Source organism: Galeopterus variegatus, unplaced genomic scaffold (genome assembly GCF_000696425.1).
Source record: "Galeopterus variegatus unplaced genomic scaffold, G_variegatus-3.0.2 Scaffold227, whole genome shotgun sequence".
Lineage (NCBI taxonomy): Eukaryota > Metazoa > Chordata > Mammalia > Dermoptera > Cynocephalidae > Galeopterus > Galeopterus variegatus.
The window spans coordinates 646,434-664,595 of record NW_007726338.1 but is presented as its reverse complement, the minus strand read 5'-3'; the positions used below and the strand labels follow the sequence as shown (position 1 = coordinate 664,595).

General features: G+C 43.6%; 1 protein-coding gene across 1 annotated transcript in view; it reads right to left on the bottom strand.

Annotated features, from left to right (window-relative positions):
• The window catches only part of FBXW8 (F-box and WD repeat domain containing 8), a 116,237-nt gene extending 115,534 nt beyond the window's left edge, over positions 1–703 (bottom strand). The window contains exon 1 of the mRNA XM_008566166.1: positions 312–703. Within this exon, the coding sequence (XP_008564388.1) occupies positions 312–629 (318 nt within the window). The 5' untranslated portion in view covers positions 630–703. The remainder of the gene's footprint in view (positions 1–311) is intronic.
• Positions 704–18,162: the final 17,459 nt, after the last annotated feature.

Here is an 18,162-nt window from a genome sequence, read left to right as displayed (position 1 = left end):
CCTTTGCATTATAGGATGTTCACGAGCATCCCAGGCCTCTACTCACTATATGTTCATTAGCGCACATACACCCGCGCTGAGGAACCCCCAAATGTCTGCAGACTGCCAAATATGGGAGACAAAATCGCTCCCGGTTGAGAACGGCTGCTTCCAGAGAGACCCTACGTATACACAAACAGAGGTGTATGTACGTCTACTCTTTTCTTTCAACAACTGGCGGCACACAGGCAGAGTTACTTTCTAACTCATTGTGGGTTTGTTCCGCGGGCGGGGGCCGGCCTGAGCCTCGGCAGGGGGCGACCGCCACTCACCAGGTCGCGGATGAGCTGGTCCACCAGCTGCTCCCCGCCCCCCGCGCTCTCGCGGGCTGGAGGAGAGCGGGAACGGCTCGCTGCGTCCTGCCTCTCGGCCCGAGTCGCCCGCGCCGCCGGGGGCCGCCCCGCGCCCTCCAGAAGACCCTGGGCTAGCGCCAGGTACCCCGAGGCCTGCTCGCCGCGCCCGGGGGCCACCTCTAGCCGCCGCGGCCGCCGCTCGGCAGCCTCGGGCCGCCTCCGCTTCCTCTGCGCCTGGGCCTGCGCCAGCTCCTCCTGCCAGCGCCGGCGGAACTCCTCCAGGCTGTGGTCGTCCATCGTCGCTGCTCTCAGGCCTCCACGTCCTCCTTGGTCTCGCCGGGTGCCACGGCACAGTCCCTCCGCGGGAAGTGTCCGCCAGGCCGGAAACCACGGCAGGCGCAGCTCTTGGGTTCCGGGTGGACGGCCAGGCCCCGCCACGCCCCCCGCGCTGGTCCGGTGCACACGTGACCGCTCTGCTTGCTGCGCCCGGAGGCTGAGGTCTGTGCCCCGCCTCCGCACCCAGCTTCTCGGCTCTCGCTTGTAGCTTTTGCCAAGCGCAGACTTTGAGCCAAGCACAGTTCCTTTAAACAAGCATGCATTGGACGACTTCGGTGTGCTGGGCACTGAGAATTCAGCATTTAAATCTGCAGGAAGGAAAATAAATACATTTCTGCCCACTTGGAGCTTACATCCAGAGACTTTAAACAAATGAATATGAACTTTTGAATCAGCGGTAGGTGTTATGAAGAAAATAAAATAAGGTATAAAGCGATTGGCAAGGGACAGTGATTTAGGATTAAGAATCATAAGTGAAGGCCTAAGGAAATATCTTTTTTATTTTTTTTGGCGGTCTGTATGGGGATCCAAACCCTGACCTTGGTGTTATAAGGCTGCACTCTAACCAACTGAGAGATGGTCATTTAAACTAAGAGCCAAATGAGGAGAGAAACAAAGCAAGGGGGAAGATCAGATCTCAGGAGAGAGATGTCCAGAAGGAACTACAAGTTCAAGGGAAGTAAGGTGAGAAAGAAAGTGGGATACGATGCCATTCCATCTTCAAAAGGCCATTTTTTGTACCTGTTGTTCCCTCCACGGGAAGGCCCTCGTGCCCCCCACCTTGACCTAGTTAGCTCCTACAAATCTTTCATATCTCAACTCACACCTCACTTAATCTTCCTCACTCAAAAAACATCAGATCTCCGTTACTCATTCTCACAGCATCCTATGCTTCTCATCCTAACACAGTTTGTAATTCTGTATTCATGTGATTATTTATTAATAATCTCCCTTCCTTTCTAGACTGTCAACTCTTAGCTCGGAGGCCAGTGAGTAATAGGAGCTGGATAAATATTTACTGAATAAATAACAACACTTTAAGATGAGAATTATTGTCCCCACTTAACAGATGAGGAAACTGAGGCATAAATATTTGAGAAAATTGTTGAAAATCACACAGCTGATAATTTGCAGACCCATGACTCTAATTTTTTTTTTTTTAAATTCTGGACCTGACCTGTTAATCATTAAGACATACAGCCCACATGCCTAAGCCAGCTGGAAACCACATGGCTGCCTCTAGCTACCATGATTTTTATTCAATATGATATCAATGGCATGGTTATTAACATCCAGGCTCCAGAGTCAGACGGGCATATTTAGATGGGAATCCCAGCACCTTCATTTACTCAAATCCCCTTTCTTCCAGCAATTTCAATTCTAGGAATTTATCCTAAGAGAAGAATATTGAGGATGAGTTCAAAGAATACTTATGAGTATGTTCACTAAAGCATTTATTATAGTACTGAAAATCAGAAGCAATCTAAATAGCCTATAATAGGACATAGGTTAAATAAATTAGGCTCATTAGAATGTAAGATTGATCATAACTAGAATGTCAGCTCCATGAGAACAGAGGCCTGATCTGTTTTGTTCTTTGCTGTTTCAGCACCTGAAACATTGCCTAAGACATAGTAGCTGCTCAGTAAATAATAAATACATGAACTACTGTACAGCTATTAAATATTACATTGTAGAAGAAAAATTAATCACATGAAAAGATTTTCACAATGTAGCCAGTGAGAAAGTCAGGACACGTAACCATATATGTAGTAGATCCCTGTTGTGTCTTTAAAAAAAAAAAGCGTGCATATGCATTTTAAAAGTAAGAATATATACCCAAATCTGAACAGAAAAGATTTCTAGAGAGGGCAAGATTATGGGTGATTTTAGTGTTCTTTTTCTTTATCTGTATATTCTAATTTTCTACAGTAAATGTTGTCCTAGCCTGGGTTCCCCTCGAAAGCAGAGCTTGAGACCTGGGCTTGCAGGAGGCTAGCTTACTTGGGGAAGTGATTCCAGGGAACAGGAGTCAGGGATTGAGAAGAGTGAAACAGGGAAGGAGGGACAGCTAATCCAAAGAGTATATATCTTCAAAAAAAGGAAACAATTTTGTAAACATTTTTCACATAAGAATATGTGATGAACATTTTCTCATGTTACTAATTAGGACAAAATCATTTGTAAATATCTGAGATTTTTCTATTAATGGCCCAAACTTAATCTCTAATCAGTCCCTTATCAATGAGCATTTTAGTTCAAATTGCTTACTATTGGGTTTTTTTTTTGTCTTTTTCATGACCGGTAAGGGTCACCCCACCCTTGGTGTGGTGTCGCCCGCACCGCGCTCAGCCAGTGAGTGCACTGGCCATTCCTATATAGGATCCGAACCCGTGGCGGGAGCGTCACTGCGCTCCCAGTGCCGCACTCTCCTGAGCACGCCATGGGGCCGGCCCCAAAGAGTTCTTGAGTTGGTCCTGCTGTAGGCAATTTAGGCTTCATCCCACTGGGACCTTCTAAGGAGCCTTCATGAGCATACCTCAGGATTGTCTTCCCAAGAGAGAAGGGAAGGCCAGAAGAGAGGAGCATGTATCCACTGACTCTCATCCCCCATTAGAGAAAGGGTAAGCCAGGATTTTAACAACGTCCCACTTCTAGGTTGGATATAAGTAAATGGATTTCTGCTAATGTCCCATACCAAGGCAGCAGAGATGCCCTGGGGCAAAAAGCAAGAGATACCCTGTGCAGTTAACAGGAAGGACAGGTTACCTGTGCACAAAGCCAGTTGCTACAGCAATGACTGAAATATGAATCAGCAAGATGTAAGATGAGGCATAAGTGTCCAATATAAATGTGTTCTTTTATTTTTTCCTCTGTAAAGATTTTATTATACACAGAAGGAGGAGGAGACTCAGTTCTTGGCAGCCGCTTTCCTCCTGGAGGTCAGGACAGCTTCTCAGGGTGCAGGTGTGTGTCCCCACCCTTTTCTTGATGAAGTGAGCCCACTTGTCCTTGGAGACCTTGAGCAGCTCTAAGGTGTGCCACTCATATGGGACAAAGCCACACACCCCTTGGATTATGTCCCACAGTAACTTTGTGTACTCGGTGAGGTGCCTACCGTGATGGCGGCTGTACCTCGACTTGCTCACATTCTTGGTCACCTTGTGGCCCTTGTTGAGGCCCATGGCCATGCGGCAGTGCAGAGCTATGGCAGCTGCTCTTCAATGGCTGCTGCCATATAGGTAATCTTTTTGTAATAAAAATAGAAACAATGAGCTATTCTCCCCCAAGCATTTAGCTAACATCGCAATTCAGCCTACATACCTTCTATATGGAATCCAAGGGTCAAATTTACTTTATCTTCTTGAGTCAAAAGCCAGTTATGGCTATTCTGATATTTTAACAATTTATGGATCATCTAACATTTAAAACAAAAAGCAAACTGGAAATTTTTAAACACCTAATTATTATGCTGGTCGAGATCAGTGTTTCCTCTTACCACTTTAAAAGAATTTTTACAGGGTCAGTGCAGGCAGGCAAATGGGGCCATTAGTCCCCCAGATAAAATGAAAAAGAAAAAAAAAAAGGAAAAAGAAACATGCTAAGTGGAAGGGAAATATTGCCCTTTTCTCAGTATTCTTAGCACTCACTATTGATATCTATGTTGATTTTATATCTTTGCATTAGTAAATTCCTGGGCCTCCATTTCCTCAAATGGAAAAGATACAGATCTTCCCTTCTTTGGAGTGACTGTAAGGCTGATAAAATGCCTGTAAAACTCATAGCATTCATGAGGGACATAGTAGGCATTCAATAAATGATGGCTATGATCCATATTAACATGGTCTCAGCATATAGAGATTCTGTCTAACCTATGCCCTATTGGTCTTGTATTCCATGGGCCCCAATTTTTTCACATCAAGGGTGTCCTTTAAAGCTCAACCCCTTAAAGTTCTTTGGTTGCAACCAACAGACACCAAGTCTTGCTACCCTAGGCAAAATGGAATTGAACTTGGAGGATGGCTCACAAAGTTAAATGAAAAGAGGAATAACCAGCCCCTTGGAATGTCATGAGCCAGGTCAGACTCAGGAATTTCATCATAGGAACTCATGAACCGTTTCTGTAGGATGTGCTCACTGCCCGTCTTCCATCTTCTGGGATTCAAATTCCCAGAACATAGATTCTTTGAGTGTAGCCCCTGGACCAGCAATACCTGGGAACTTGTTTGGAATGCAAATTCTCAGCCCAGACCACTAGTCAGAAACTCTGGGGGTGTGACCCCAGCAATCTGTATTTTAACAATCCCTCCAGGTGGTTCTGATGTACAATCCAGTTTGAGAATCACTCTTCCAGAGAATCGTCTGAACTAATTGAGTCATATTCCCAACTTTTGACTGGGGAGACGGGGGTTACCAGTGGCTGGATCTTCAGGACCACATGAAAGGGAAGAGGCAGAGCTCCCCAAAATAGAAGAAGGGGGAAGGAATTCTGGGCCAAACTAAAACATCTAGAAGGCTATTGTAGGAGGGGGACTCTGGGAATTCAATCTTTTTGTCTCCCATGCTACCAGTGTCTTCTCTGCCCATTGTTGATATATGGCGTGTTCCCCTAGGAACCCCAAATGAGCTTCTGCTAGAGCCCCAGAAAGATGGCTGAAACATGGCCATTATCCTTCCCCAAATACCTCCTATCTCACCTGTCTCCCTCAGAACAGATACACATTGGACTACAGAGGTGCAAGAACTTCTTTACTTCAGAGTTAGGTAGGTCTCAATAAGGTAGTTAGGGTGGGAGACAAGAGCAGAGATTATTAATTTTTTTTTCATTCTCATAAACAAGATAAGAATGTGTATCAGTCTCCTATTGCTGCTGTAACAAATTAAGTGGTTTAAAACAACACACAATTGCTCTCTTACTGTTCTAGGGGTCAGAAGTGCAAAATCAGTTTCACGGGGCTGAAAGTAAGATGTTGGCAGGGCCCTGCTTCTTCCCTTCTTCCCTCTAGGAAGGAATCTGTTCCCTTGCCTTTTCCAGCTTCTAGCATAACATTCCTTGGTTTGTGGCCCTTTCCTCCGTCTTCAAAGACAGTAGCAAAGCATCTTGCTTCAGTGGTCACGTTGCTTTCTCTCTGTGTTCAGATCTCCCTTCACCTCTTCTTACAAGGATATTTGTGGTTAGAAGGACCCATTTGATAATCCAGGATAATCTTCCCATCTCTAGAGCCTTAATTTAGTAACATCTGCAAAACCCTTTTTGCCATTTAAAGTGATACAGCTTTCATGGATTAGGACCTGGATATCTTTGGGGCACCATTATTCAGCCTACCAAAGAAGGACTTAAGTGACCACAGACTCAAATGCCTATAATCACCCCAGGAAACAAAAGCGGGGCAAGTGGGCCAAGTGTGGGCTGTAGCAAACTGGAGAGTGGATGCCCATCTACAGTAGGAAACCAATATTCTGCTTTACCTAACTGTTGGATCTTAGCCCAGATCTTCCAAAAATCAATGTCTTGATTTTTAATTATTAAAAAGTATTATTAGTAACAAATTCTAATAAGCTAAAGATTTGTGTTAAGAAGTGTAAATTGCATTCAGTAGCTTCAAACCCAATGGTAGTTCATTCTTGAACAATCCATGAGTTAAGTCAAAGCTCCCTTCAACTTCCATTGATACCTCCTTAGCTCCTGCAAGCAGAGACTAGAGAATCACACCTCATTTGGGGTCACTAATGTGTGAAGAACACCAGGAGATTAATAGGAAAACAAGTGTAAGAAACGGTGATGATTTCAAATTACATTGTTTAGAAACATGAACAAAAACATCAGAATGATATGAGCCACTTTGAATATCAACATTACCCTGATGTATTCATTGCTATAGGCATTATTGCTCTTTGTTGCTATCTTATGCTTTCATATTAGCAAAATATAAGCTTCTGTGAAAAAAAGAAGAAAACTATCTGTAGCAAGAAACAATTTGCTTGTTCTTGAGAACCTTCCCATCAATAATTTCATTTTTCTAAAAATGTTGCAGGGCCAGCCCCATGGCACACTCGGGAGAGTGCGGCGCTGGGAGCGCAGTGACACTTCCGCCGCGGGTTCAGATCCTATATAGGACTGGCTGGTGCGCTCACTGGCTGAGCGCGGTGTGGGTGACACCACACCAAGGGTGGCGATCCCCTTACTGGTCATGAAAAAGAAAAAAAAAAAAATGTTGCATAGATGGGATTCAGTGTCACCTGCCACTTACAGACTTAGTCATTCAAAAAAGGTTGTCCCATATGGACACCACTCCCTTCCCACCTCTTTTTCTCTCCTCAGTCCCTTCCTGCTTTTATCAAAGTCCCCTCCTTCTTAATCTCCCCAGCCTGGTTCCAAAGTCTCTTCCTCTGAGAAAGTGTTACCCTCCCCCAGAGAAAGAATGGCTTGTGCCCTGGGATCCCAGCTCCAGCCTGATGCTCACCAGAGATGCCTTGTTCAGCCACTGCTGGCACAGTAGGTGGAGGTGATGGCTTTGGTCTGCAGGACGGGTGCTCACACTCCAGCTCAGATTCTGGGACAGGAAGAGCTGATTTCCTTGGGTGTCTACTCATGAAGCAACGCACCAAGGCAAGCATGTGAAGCCATCCCAGCCTGGACCCACAAGAAGAGAAGATATTCTTGTCCTTAGCATGACTTTGACCGTGACTCCTATGAAACAAGAACCCCAACAGTACAGTAGTCCCCCCTTATCTGCAGGGTAGATGTTTCATGCCCCCCCAATAGATGCCTGAAACCGTGGATAGTACCAAACCCTATATGTACTGTTTTTTCCTATACATACATACCTATGATAAAGTTTAATTTATAAATTAGACACAGTAGAGATTAACAATAATAACAAAATAGAACAGTTATAACAATATGCCAGCATCACTGCTCTTTCACTAAGTAAAATAAGGGTGATTTGAACACCAGCACTGTAATACCACGACAGGCGATTGATAACAGACCCCTACTAAGTGACTGAGGGCAGGTAGCATCTTCAGCATGGAGCCACTGGACAAATGATTCACATCCCGCCAAAGCTGGACAGGGAGAGATTTCAGCACACTACTCAGAATGGCACACAATTTAACACTTAGGAATTGTTTAGTCCTGGAATTTTCTATTTAATATTTTCAGACCATGCATTGACCATGGGTAACTAAAACCGGGGAAAGTGAACCGTGGATAAAGGGGGACTACTGTATTTCTTTATTCCAAATTCTCTCTCCCATCTTACTTTGCAACCCCAACAAAGCTTTTCCCATCTCAGCACATGACAACACTATCCTGATGCCTCAGTTTGGAATCTGAGTTCTCCCTCTCCCCCACCTCTCACATCAGCAAGTTTGGACAATTCTACCTTCAGAAAATATCGTAAATCTGTCCACTTCTCTCCATCTCCCCCACCACCATCCAAGTCCAAGTAGGGCTGCCAGGTAAAATACAGGACACCAGCTAAAAATGAATTTCAGGGCCGGCCCGGTGGCGCACTTGGTAGAGTGCGGCGCTTGGGAGCGCGGCGGCGCTCCTGCCGAGGGTTCGGATCCCATATAGAGACCGGTCTGCTCACTGGTTGAGCGTGGTGCAGGCGCGACACCAAGGGTTGCGATCCTATTATCCGTCACGAAAAAAGACAAAAAGGAAAAAAAAAAAAGAATTTCAAATAGACAATGAATTTTTTTTAGTATAAGCATACCCGTGCAAAATTTGAATTTCAGATAAACAAAGAATAACTTTCTAGTATAAGTATAGCCTATGCTACATTTGGGATATACTAATACTAAAAAATATTCCTTGCTTGTCTGAAATTCAAATTTAACTGGGCGTCCTGTATTTTTACTTGCTAAATCTGGCAACCCTAAATCCAAGGCACCATCATCAAGTCTGGACCAGTATTGAATCTCCTCACTAGTCTCCCTGCCTCCACTTTTGCTGCTGCCAACAAATCACACAGCCAGCAGGGAGCTTTTGAAAAAGTGTATCAGATCAGGACATCCGCTATTTAAAACACCTCAAGGTGCCTCCACTGTTCTTGGAATAACAAACAAATAGTTTTTATTTATTTGTTTATTTTTATTTTTTCCTTTTTGTCTTTTTTCATGACTGGTAACGGGATCACAACCCTCAGTGTCGTGCCCGCACCGCACTCAGCCAGTGAGCGGACCGGTCTCTACGTGGGATCCGAACCCTCGGCGGGAGCGCCGCTGCACTCCCAAGCGCCGCACTCAACCGAGTGCGCCACCGGGCCGGCCCAAACAAATAGTTTTTAAAACAGCTTTATTGAGATATAATTCACATACTGTACAATTCAACCATTTAAAGTGTATAATTCAATGACTTCTAGAATATGCATAGATAAGTGTCACATCACCACCTATTTTTGGAACATTTTCATCATCCGCCAAAGAAACCCCACTCTATTTAGCCATCACTTTCAATCCTCCCCTGGCAATCGTAATTGTACTTTCTGTCTCTATAGATTTTTCTGTTCTGGACATTTCATATAAATGGAGTCATATAATATGTAGTCCCTTGTGATTGGCTTTTTTTTTTTCACTTAGCATAATGTTTTCAAGGTTCATCCATGCTGTAACATGTAGCACTGCTTTATTCCGTTTTATGACTGAATAATATTCCATTGTATGGGTAGGCCAAAATTTGTTTTTCAATTCATCTGTTGATGGACATCTGAGTTGTTTTCATCTTTTGGCTGTTAAGAATAATGCTTCTATGAACATTCATTTACAAGTTTTTGTGTAAATGTATGTTTTCTTTACACTTGGGTATATACTTAGGAGTGGAATTGTTGGGTTAAATCATTTTTAATCATGATAAATCATTTGAGGACCTGCTGCCCTGTTTTTCAAAGTGGCTACACCACTTTACATCCCCACCAGCAGTGTGTGAGGGTTCTGGTGTGTATTTTACATCTTGCCACTAAATCTATCTGTGGTCTGAAGAAGCTAAGGCCACTTCCATCTCAGGGCCTTTGCGCATACTTACATCTTCCTAAAACACTCTTCCTGTGTCACTCCTCAATGAGGCTGCCTCTTTCACCCTTCAGCTCTCAGTTCAGGTGTGACCCACCCAGACAGGCTACCCTTGGCCACCCCATGTAAATAACACTTCCACACACAATTTTCTCTATCACTGAAACAGACCCTTACTTCAATGGGCAAATAGTTTGTTGCCATGTTCCCCATTAGAATGTGGGCTTCCTGAGGTTGGGGACCATGTTTATCTTGTTCATCCTGTATTCTCAGACCCTCGCACAGAACCTGGTTCCTAGGATGTGCTCGATAAATCTTGGTTGGTTAAATGAATGAATGAATGAACAAATCAATACATGATGGAACTCAGAGAGAGCAGGTGTTCCTGAGACTTGTGTCCATACATAGCAGGTGCTCAATAAATATTTGTGTTGCTGATGAGGCCACAAGTGATAAAGGTATACGCAACTACACACACACACACACACACACACACAGAGAATTGGAGAGAGAAAGATTAATTCACTCCTTTAAGAAAGAAGTGAGGGGTGTCATTATAAATCTCATGAATCCGAACACACATGACCATGCAGGAGATAGAAAGAGTTGTTTGGTCTATTCCACTCTGCAATCAGCTGAAGAGGTGAATCTTCTTTCTGTTTTAATGGAAAAATCACTCTGGGCACTTTGGTGCACTGAGCACTTTGAGACCCTAATTACAGGTGACACACAAATGGAAATAAAAATAGGAAATCAAACATTTGAGCCAATAAGTTGGGATTTATATGGGCACTTAATGGCAGCAAAGTACCCTAAGCCACTGAGAATTTCCTCAAAGCACTTTGCAGATGGACATCACAAGGCCGCCATGAGGATGAAGTCAGGAATGTCTGCAAGGTGCCTGAGGTCTGTGAGGATGTATCAGTGTTGTGAATCTTAATGTCCATTTTCTAGAGATTTCTCCAAGGTGGATGCCATGTAAGACCTTTTGAGGTCTAACTCTAGCCCACCTTCATAGTGTGATCTCTCAACACTTTTCCTCCTCAGTCTCCAACCTCTAATCATCTCAGTTTCTATAAGCTTTCCACCCTGTCATGCCCTCTCCTGCTTGAAACTCTCATCCCCACTAGCCTGCACCTGCTGAACTCTTACCAGGTTTCATGCTAGAGGTCACCTCCTCCAAGAAGCCTTCCCTGCCTTCCTTCTTCTCCAGACTGGGTTAGGTTTATATTACTTCAGACTCTTAGATTGAAAGAAAGAGAAACCCAACTCAAAATAACTTTAGTTAAAAAGATAATTTATTTTTGCTCTGAGAAGTTCAAGGATAGAAGTATACTTAGGCTCTCAAACAAGACTTCAGGTGTTCCCGGTTTTCTCTCTCTCTCTCTCTCTCTCTGTCTCTCTGTCTCTCTCTCTCTCTCTCTCTCCCCTCTCCCCTCTCCCCTTTTCCCCCCTCCCCCCTCCCCTCTCTCCTCTCTCAGAAGGATTCTGATTGGTCCATCTTGAGTCACATGCCCATAGTGTGATCCAGGGACTGTGGTACTGTGATTGGCCAGGCATGATCATATTTGTGCCCTGTGTACAGACTGTACACATATGTCCTATACTGTTAACCCCATCAGAACCATGTGGAATGAGAAACATTTCTGTAGAGGAATGGGAATGTGGAGGAAAATAGCTGTGCCCCAGCATTCAGCACTTAGTATATATTAAGTGTTCAGTAAATATCTATGACATGAAAGAATGAATGAATGTCAAGTGCTAATTAATAATATAGGCCCCACATTCTATCCCCCTCTTCTTCAACTTTATCTTTCTCCTTCTCATTTCTAGTATCAAACCCCACATTATCAGCATATGTTTATTGGGTATTTCAGAAAGTTTGTGGAAAAATAGAAAGATAATATGAATCTTTCTGTGAGCTTTTTGAAACACCCTCATACAAAGATTCCTTGTACCTTCCTTAAGGAGTTTCCTATCTAGCTGGGAGGGCAGATCACATGCATTAAAGGAAAAATAACAGTATAATGTAGCGACAGAAATGGAAGGCTTTGGATTTGGAGCAATTCAGAGATGAAGGGATGGGCCAGATGCTTGGCAACTTGGATCAGGAATCTTGATCTAAGCAGTTAGTGACTGGAAAAGAGTTAAGTAGAGGCAAGGCTGAAAAGATCCCTCTTTCTTGAACTCATCTGTTCAAGAACAAACGGAGGAAGAATTCATGCATCAGGTTAGAACTGAAAACCACTAGGATCCAAGACAGATCCAAGGACTAGAATATCAGGTGGCAGAACTGTATTTGCTGCATTTGCTCCTCACTGCTGACTGATGAGTCCTCTCTCACGCTTGGAGTCCCACCTCCAGAGGGAGCAAGTCAGTTTGGCTTATTGCATGGGCTTCCTCAGATCAGGTGCTCTCTGCTGGCCAATCGGTGACCTCCCCTGTGTTATTCTTTGGCTTCCTTACATTCGGACAAAGGTGGAGGATCTAACATGGTTATTGTCACAGGTTGGGTTTCCCAGGCAGCAGAATCTGAGATGGAAGATTGACATGCAGACATGTTTCTAGGGACACCCTTGGGATCACTACCTATTGAAGGGAGGAGAAGGAAGCAGGATTTGGCACAGGGAGAAGCTGAGCTACCATGCAATCCTTGTGACAAGCAGCTCTGTACCTTAGAGTTGTCTCCAGTTGTGGCAAAAGGACTAAGTCTTATACCAACATATTGGTTAGTCAGTAGATGTCAGCTGCCCTGGAATAAAATATAATGTCGAGTGAGGCAGTTTCTTCAACTGGGGCAATCCTTATAGGAGACTGACAATTGAGGGTGGCCTTCTTGCAATATTCACAGCACCTAGAGGCATACATCCTTCCTTCCTGAAGGACAGTGCCTCTCAAACTTGGATGCACACTGGAATCAACTGGGGAATTTGTAAAAAATACTGCTGTCTGGCTACAACCCCAGACATTCTAATTTCAATGATCTAGGGTATGTCCTGGGCATCCAGATATTTTAAAGCTCCCCAGGTGATTCTAATCTGCAGCAAAAAATAAGAATCACTGCTGAAGGGGTTCTGGGTAGAGCATCACAGTGTATGCCAGAGTTATTCAATTGCACTTAATCAGTTATTCTGTTCTTTTCTGGCCATGTCCACAACACATGAAGTCACTTACTGTTTTACTTCTAAAGAGAGGCTCTGGGAACATACCCTCTGTAAGGCCCCAGCATTTAATTTGCCTATTCTTTGCATAATAGTCAGAGTTCAGCTGTATGGGAGAGAATCTCTAATAAGCAGAAAAGGAATATCACGCTGGGTTAAATTGCTTGCAAGCTTGTTGAGAGGTCTGAAGAAACAGACACTAATATGTTGAGCTCTCAGGAACAATTCCAAAGGCCACACCTTGGAAGGGGGCTTGCTTCTGTACCAAGAAGGAAGCTGGCCACATGTCCATGTCCAAGCAAACACTGAGGCAGGGAGGTGTAATGGACCACTGTGGGTCAGCTGCCTCTCTCTGTGACCAAGGATATGCTGAAGCTTCTAAGGCTGGTGGCCTCTATCAGAATCACAGGATTAGAGTAGTGGGAGCAATTTCCTACAGGGAGGGTGTGAATGCTGAGCAGGCCTAAATGATAAGTGTCAGCTACTCCCTCAGCACACCATAATAACCAGGAACCAGGGAGTTCTGAGATCTCCTTATCTGTGTACTTTCCCTCAAAGTAAAATGGGAAAATGCAAAGATGACACCTAAAGGTACAGCTGATCTTTACTATTAAAAACCTTGTCATCGAATTCCTGAAATTGAAATATATGGAAAATGCATTTCAGCTCTTAGTAAGTGCATTTATATCTTTCCAAAGTTTCCTTTGTCAACTAGCCCGGTGCTATTGCTACCTCCGGTTCCTGGGGACAAAAACAAAACCACCACCGTGAATTTCATGTGTATCCTGCCAGCATACTTTAAAGAAATATGTGTCCGTGAGTAATTTATAATATTGTTTCGTGTGTATTTCAAATTTACATAAACAGTATCAAACCGTACAAATAATTGCCTTGTTTTACAAATGCCTTATTTTACTTAACACTGTTTTTGAAATACATCTATCTATAAATCTAGTTCATTCCTTGTAATTCATTATAGAATTTCATAATATAAATGCACCACATTTTGTTTACCCACTCTCCTCTTGATGGATATTTTTATTGTTTCCAAATTTTGGTTATTTCAAACAGTGCTGCAATGAAAACAAACAGTGCTGAGCACCACTGGCAGAGTTTGTCTGGTGCTGCAGATACCATCATTTCCTCTCTTCTACCTGGCTAATAATCCCCAATTTTGTTTGGACAGCCTTGTGCCCAGCCTCAAGGAATAAATCATGATTTAAGGCAGCAATCAGCAGAATATCTCTGTAAAGGGCAAGTGTAGTGGATTGAATTATGTCCCCCCAAAACTACCCGAAGCTTGAATTGTGTCCCCCAAGTTTTATGTATTGGAAACTTGGCCCCCACTGTAACTATTAAGAGGGTGGGAAATCCTATTATGGTAATTGAAAGGTGGAGCCTTGAAGAGGTGATTGGATTGTAGGACCGTGCAGTAGTGAATGGATTAAAAATGGTGGTCAGGGACGTGGTTCTGAGGACTTTAAAAGAAGAGGAGAGTCTGTCTCTCTCTCTGCTCTCTCTGCCTCCACCATCTCACAATGTGAGACCCCTGAGTCACTGTTGCCACCACCAGATGGACTTTTGACTTCTCAGCCTCAGAAACTGTAAGCAATAAATTTTGCTTTTCTTTATAAATCACCCAGTTCCAGGTATTTTGTTATAAGCAACAAGAACAGACTAATACAGCAAGATAGTAAATATTTCAGGCGTGCAGACCATATAGTTTCTGTCACAAGTGCTCAACTCTGCTGCTGTAAAGGCAGACAGAGATGATACACAAATAAACAGGTGTGAGTGTGTTCCAGTAAAACTTTATTTACAAAAGTAGGATTCACCAAAGCATACATACAGATTGCAAATAAGCACATGAAAAGATAGTCAACATCATTAGCCATTTATTAGGCAAAACCAAATTAAAATCACAATCAGATATCAATATACACCTATCAGAATGTCTACAATAAAAAATAGTGACAAAACCAAATGCTGGAGGGGATGTGGAGAGGAAATGAGATTACTCATACATTGCTTGTGGGAATGTAAAATGGTGCAGCCTCTCTGGAAAACAATTTGGCAGTTTTTTACAAAACAAAACATGCAACTACCATATGACCCAACAATTGCATTCCTGGGCAGTTATCCCAGAAAAATGAAAACTTATGCTCATACAAAAACCTGTACACAAATGTTCATAGCAGTTTTATTTTTCAAAGCCCAAAACTGGAAACAAGCCATATATTCTTCAATAATGGCTAAACAAACTATGGTCCAGTATCTTTACTGTGTGGTGGATACATGAACCTACATAGGCAATACGATTGTATAGAACTTCACACACACACACAAACGTGCACACACACATACATAGGTATAACTAAAACCAGGGAAATCTGAATAAAATCAGTGGATTGTATCAATGTCAGTATCCTGGTTAAGTTATACTATAGTTTTGCAAAATATTACCATTGGGAAAAATTGGACAAAGTGTGGAGGACTCTCTATATTAATTCTAAAATTTCATGTGAATCTATAATTATCTCAATAAAAAGTTCAAAATTAAAACAAGCAAACAAATAGATGGAAGGCCAAATTTGGCCCACAGGTTATGGCTTGCCAATCTCTGGTCTAAGGCAATCATGGTGAGGCAGAGACTTTGGGGTTACCTGCTAACATCTGTTTTTCTCCTCTCTTTTGGTAACAGAACTCTCATATGTTTTAGGTAGGCACATTGATGCCTAGCCAAAAGACTGCATTTCCCAACATTCCATGTAGCTAGGTGTGGCCACATGACTAAGTTCTGACCAATGAAATGTAAGTAAAAGAATTACTGGTAATTCTGGGAGTGTGGAAATGTGGTGGGGCCTGGCTGGTTAGCTCAGTTAGATCATGGTGCTGATAACATCAAGGTCAGGGGTTCAAATTTCCTTACTGGCCAGCTGCCAAAATAAGAAAAAAAGTGTGGTAGGAATTCAAGCAGTCATCTTGGATCATGAGAGAGTGTGAAAGTTTAGTGGAAGAGCAAGATTTAAGGAGTCCATGACCCTGATGTCTGTACAGCTGCAACACCAGACACATACCATCTTCCTCAGGCTTCTTATATATGAAGGGCAGTACATTTCTATTTCGTTTAAGCCACTGTTTTTTTTTTTTTTTTGTCCTTTTTGAGACCGGCCGCACCGCGCTCAGCCAGTGAGTGCTGTGAGTGCACCGGTCATCCCTATATAGGATCCGAACCCGCGGCAGGAGCGCTGCTGCGCTCCCAGCGCCGCACTCTCCTGAGTGTGCCACGGGCTCGGCCCTAAGCCACTGTGATTTGGGGTGTTTTTGGTTATTCATAGCCTACTTCTAACTGATACACATGGTGTATTAATTTCCTAGGCTGCCATACAAATTACCACAAACTGGGTGGCTTAAAACAACATAAATTTATTCTCTCACAGTTCCAGAGGCTAGAAGTCTCAAATCTAGATGTCAGCAGAGCCATGTTCCTTCCAAAGTCTCTACGGGACAGTCCTTTTTTGCCTCCTCTACCTTCTGGTAATTGCCAGCAATCTTTGGTGTTCATTGGCTTGAGGCAGCATAACTCCAATCTCCGCCTCCATCTTCATGTAGCCATCGTTCCTCTGTGTATATCTGTGCCCACATTTCTCACTTCTTATAAGGATACCAGTCATTGGATTAGGACCCACCCTAACCTAGTAAAGACCTCATCTTAACTTGGTTACATCTGCAAAGACCCTATTTCCAAATAAGGCCACATTCATTGGTTCCAGGTGGAGATGAACTTTTGGGGGACATGGGCAATTTATCTTTTGCCAGCCATTGGTTTGGAGGTGAGCGTGTGACCTACTGCTGACCAATGAGATAAAAGGAAGTCTGCTAGGAGTCTTCTAAGAAAGGTTTTTTCCCCCTGAACAAGAGACCTGCACAAGGAGATCTTTGCCCTTCTTTCCCTCTTTCTGCTTTGGATGTTGTAACTGAGAATGTGATATCTGAAGCTGTGGCAGCTGTTTTGTTGCCATGAGGCACTAACCTTGAGGACTAAAACCAACATGCTAAGGATGATGGAGTGAAAGCACAAGCATAGCCTGATCCTCGATGAAATATTTGCTCCCCAAACCCAACCCTGAGCCTATCTTCCTCTGGACCAGGCATCAGCACACTTTTTCTGTAAAGGGCCAGATAGTAAGTATTTTAGGCTACAGTCTCTGTCACAACTATTTGATTCTGCTGTTGCAACACAAAAGCATCTGAATATAATACGTAGATGAATAAGCACGACTGTGTTCCAGTAAAACTGTTACAAAAACAAGGCAGTAGGGGCCGGCCCGGTGGCGCACTGCTACAGTGCGCTGCTTAGGAGCGCGGCGGCGCTCCCGCCGAGGGTTCGGATCCCACATACAGACTGGTTCCCGCTCACTGGCTGAGCGAGGTGCGGGCGCGACACCGAGGATTGCGATCCCGTTGCCGGACACGAAAAAAGACAAAAAGAAAAAAAAAAAATGATAGAGTTTGTATGTGTTGTCCCCACCAAAACTCATGTGGAAATCTGATCCCCAATGTGGCAGTTCTGGAAGCTGTTTGAGTCATGGGGGTTGTTGCTTTGTGTTGCTTCGCCCCCCACGGATTTGTCACCCTTCTTCCCCTGGGTGATGGAGACGCAAAGGATTACTCAAAGCCCATCTCTTCTGAGCAGTGAGAGACCCTGAAGTGGTTAACTTCCCTGGGACCCTCCAGCAAGAGGGATCCCTTCCTCAGGAAAATTAATGCCGAATTGGGGTTCTCTTCCTGCATTTATTTTCCAGACCAGGAAGTTACAGGAAGAGAACACAGGTGGGGTTATAGTTTAACAATATAGGCTGGTAACTTTCAATGAAACAAGTCAGATGACATTCCAGTAAGGCAATTAACAAAAGCTTGATCTTAGCAAACATTCCTTCTTACAGCAATTTCTCAGTATCTTTACATAACAATCAGTAACTAGTCTGTCCTTGAGCCAGCAACCTTGCTGTGCCACAAATCTTTATCTTACACCACAGACTTATAGCCTGAGGAAAATTCCCAGTCCTCCCCAAGGTCAATATTTGAAACTGCAAGGCTTTGGAAAACCAGGCCCTGTGAAGTACATTTGCTTTTTAGTATATTCCACAGGGGGTGGATCCCTCATGAATGGATTAATGCTCTCCCTCGGTGGGGGGATTAATGAGTGAGTTCTTGCTCTATTAGTTCCCATGAGAGCTGGTTGTTTAAACGACCCTGGCACCTCCCCTCTCTCTCACTCGCTTCCTTTCACCATGTGATGTACTTGTACCTGC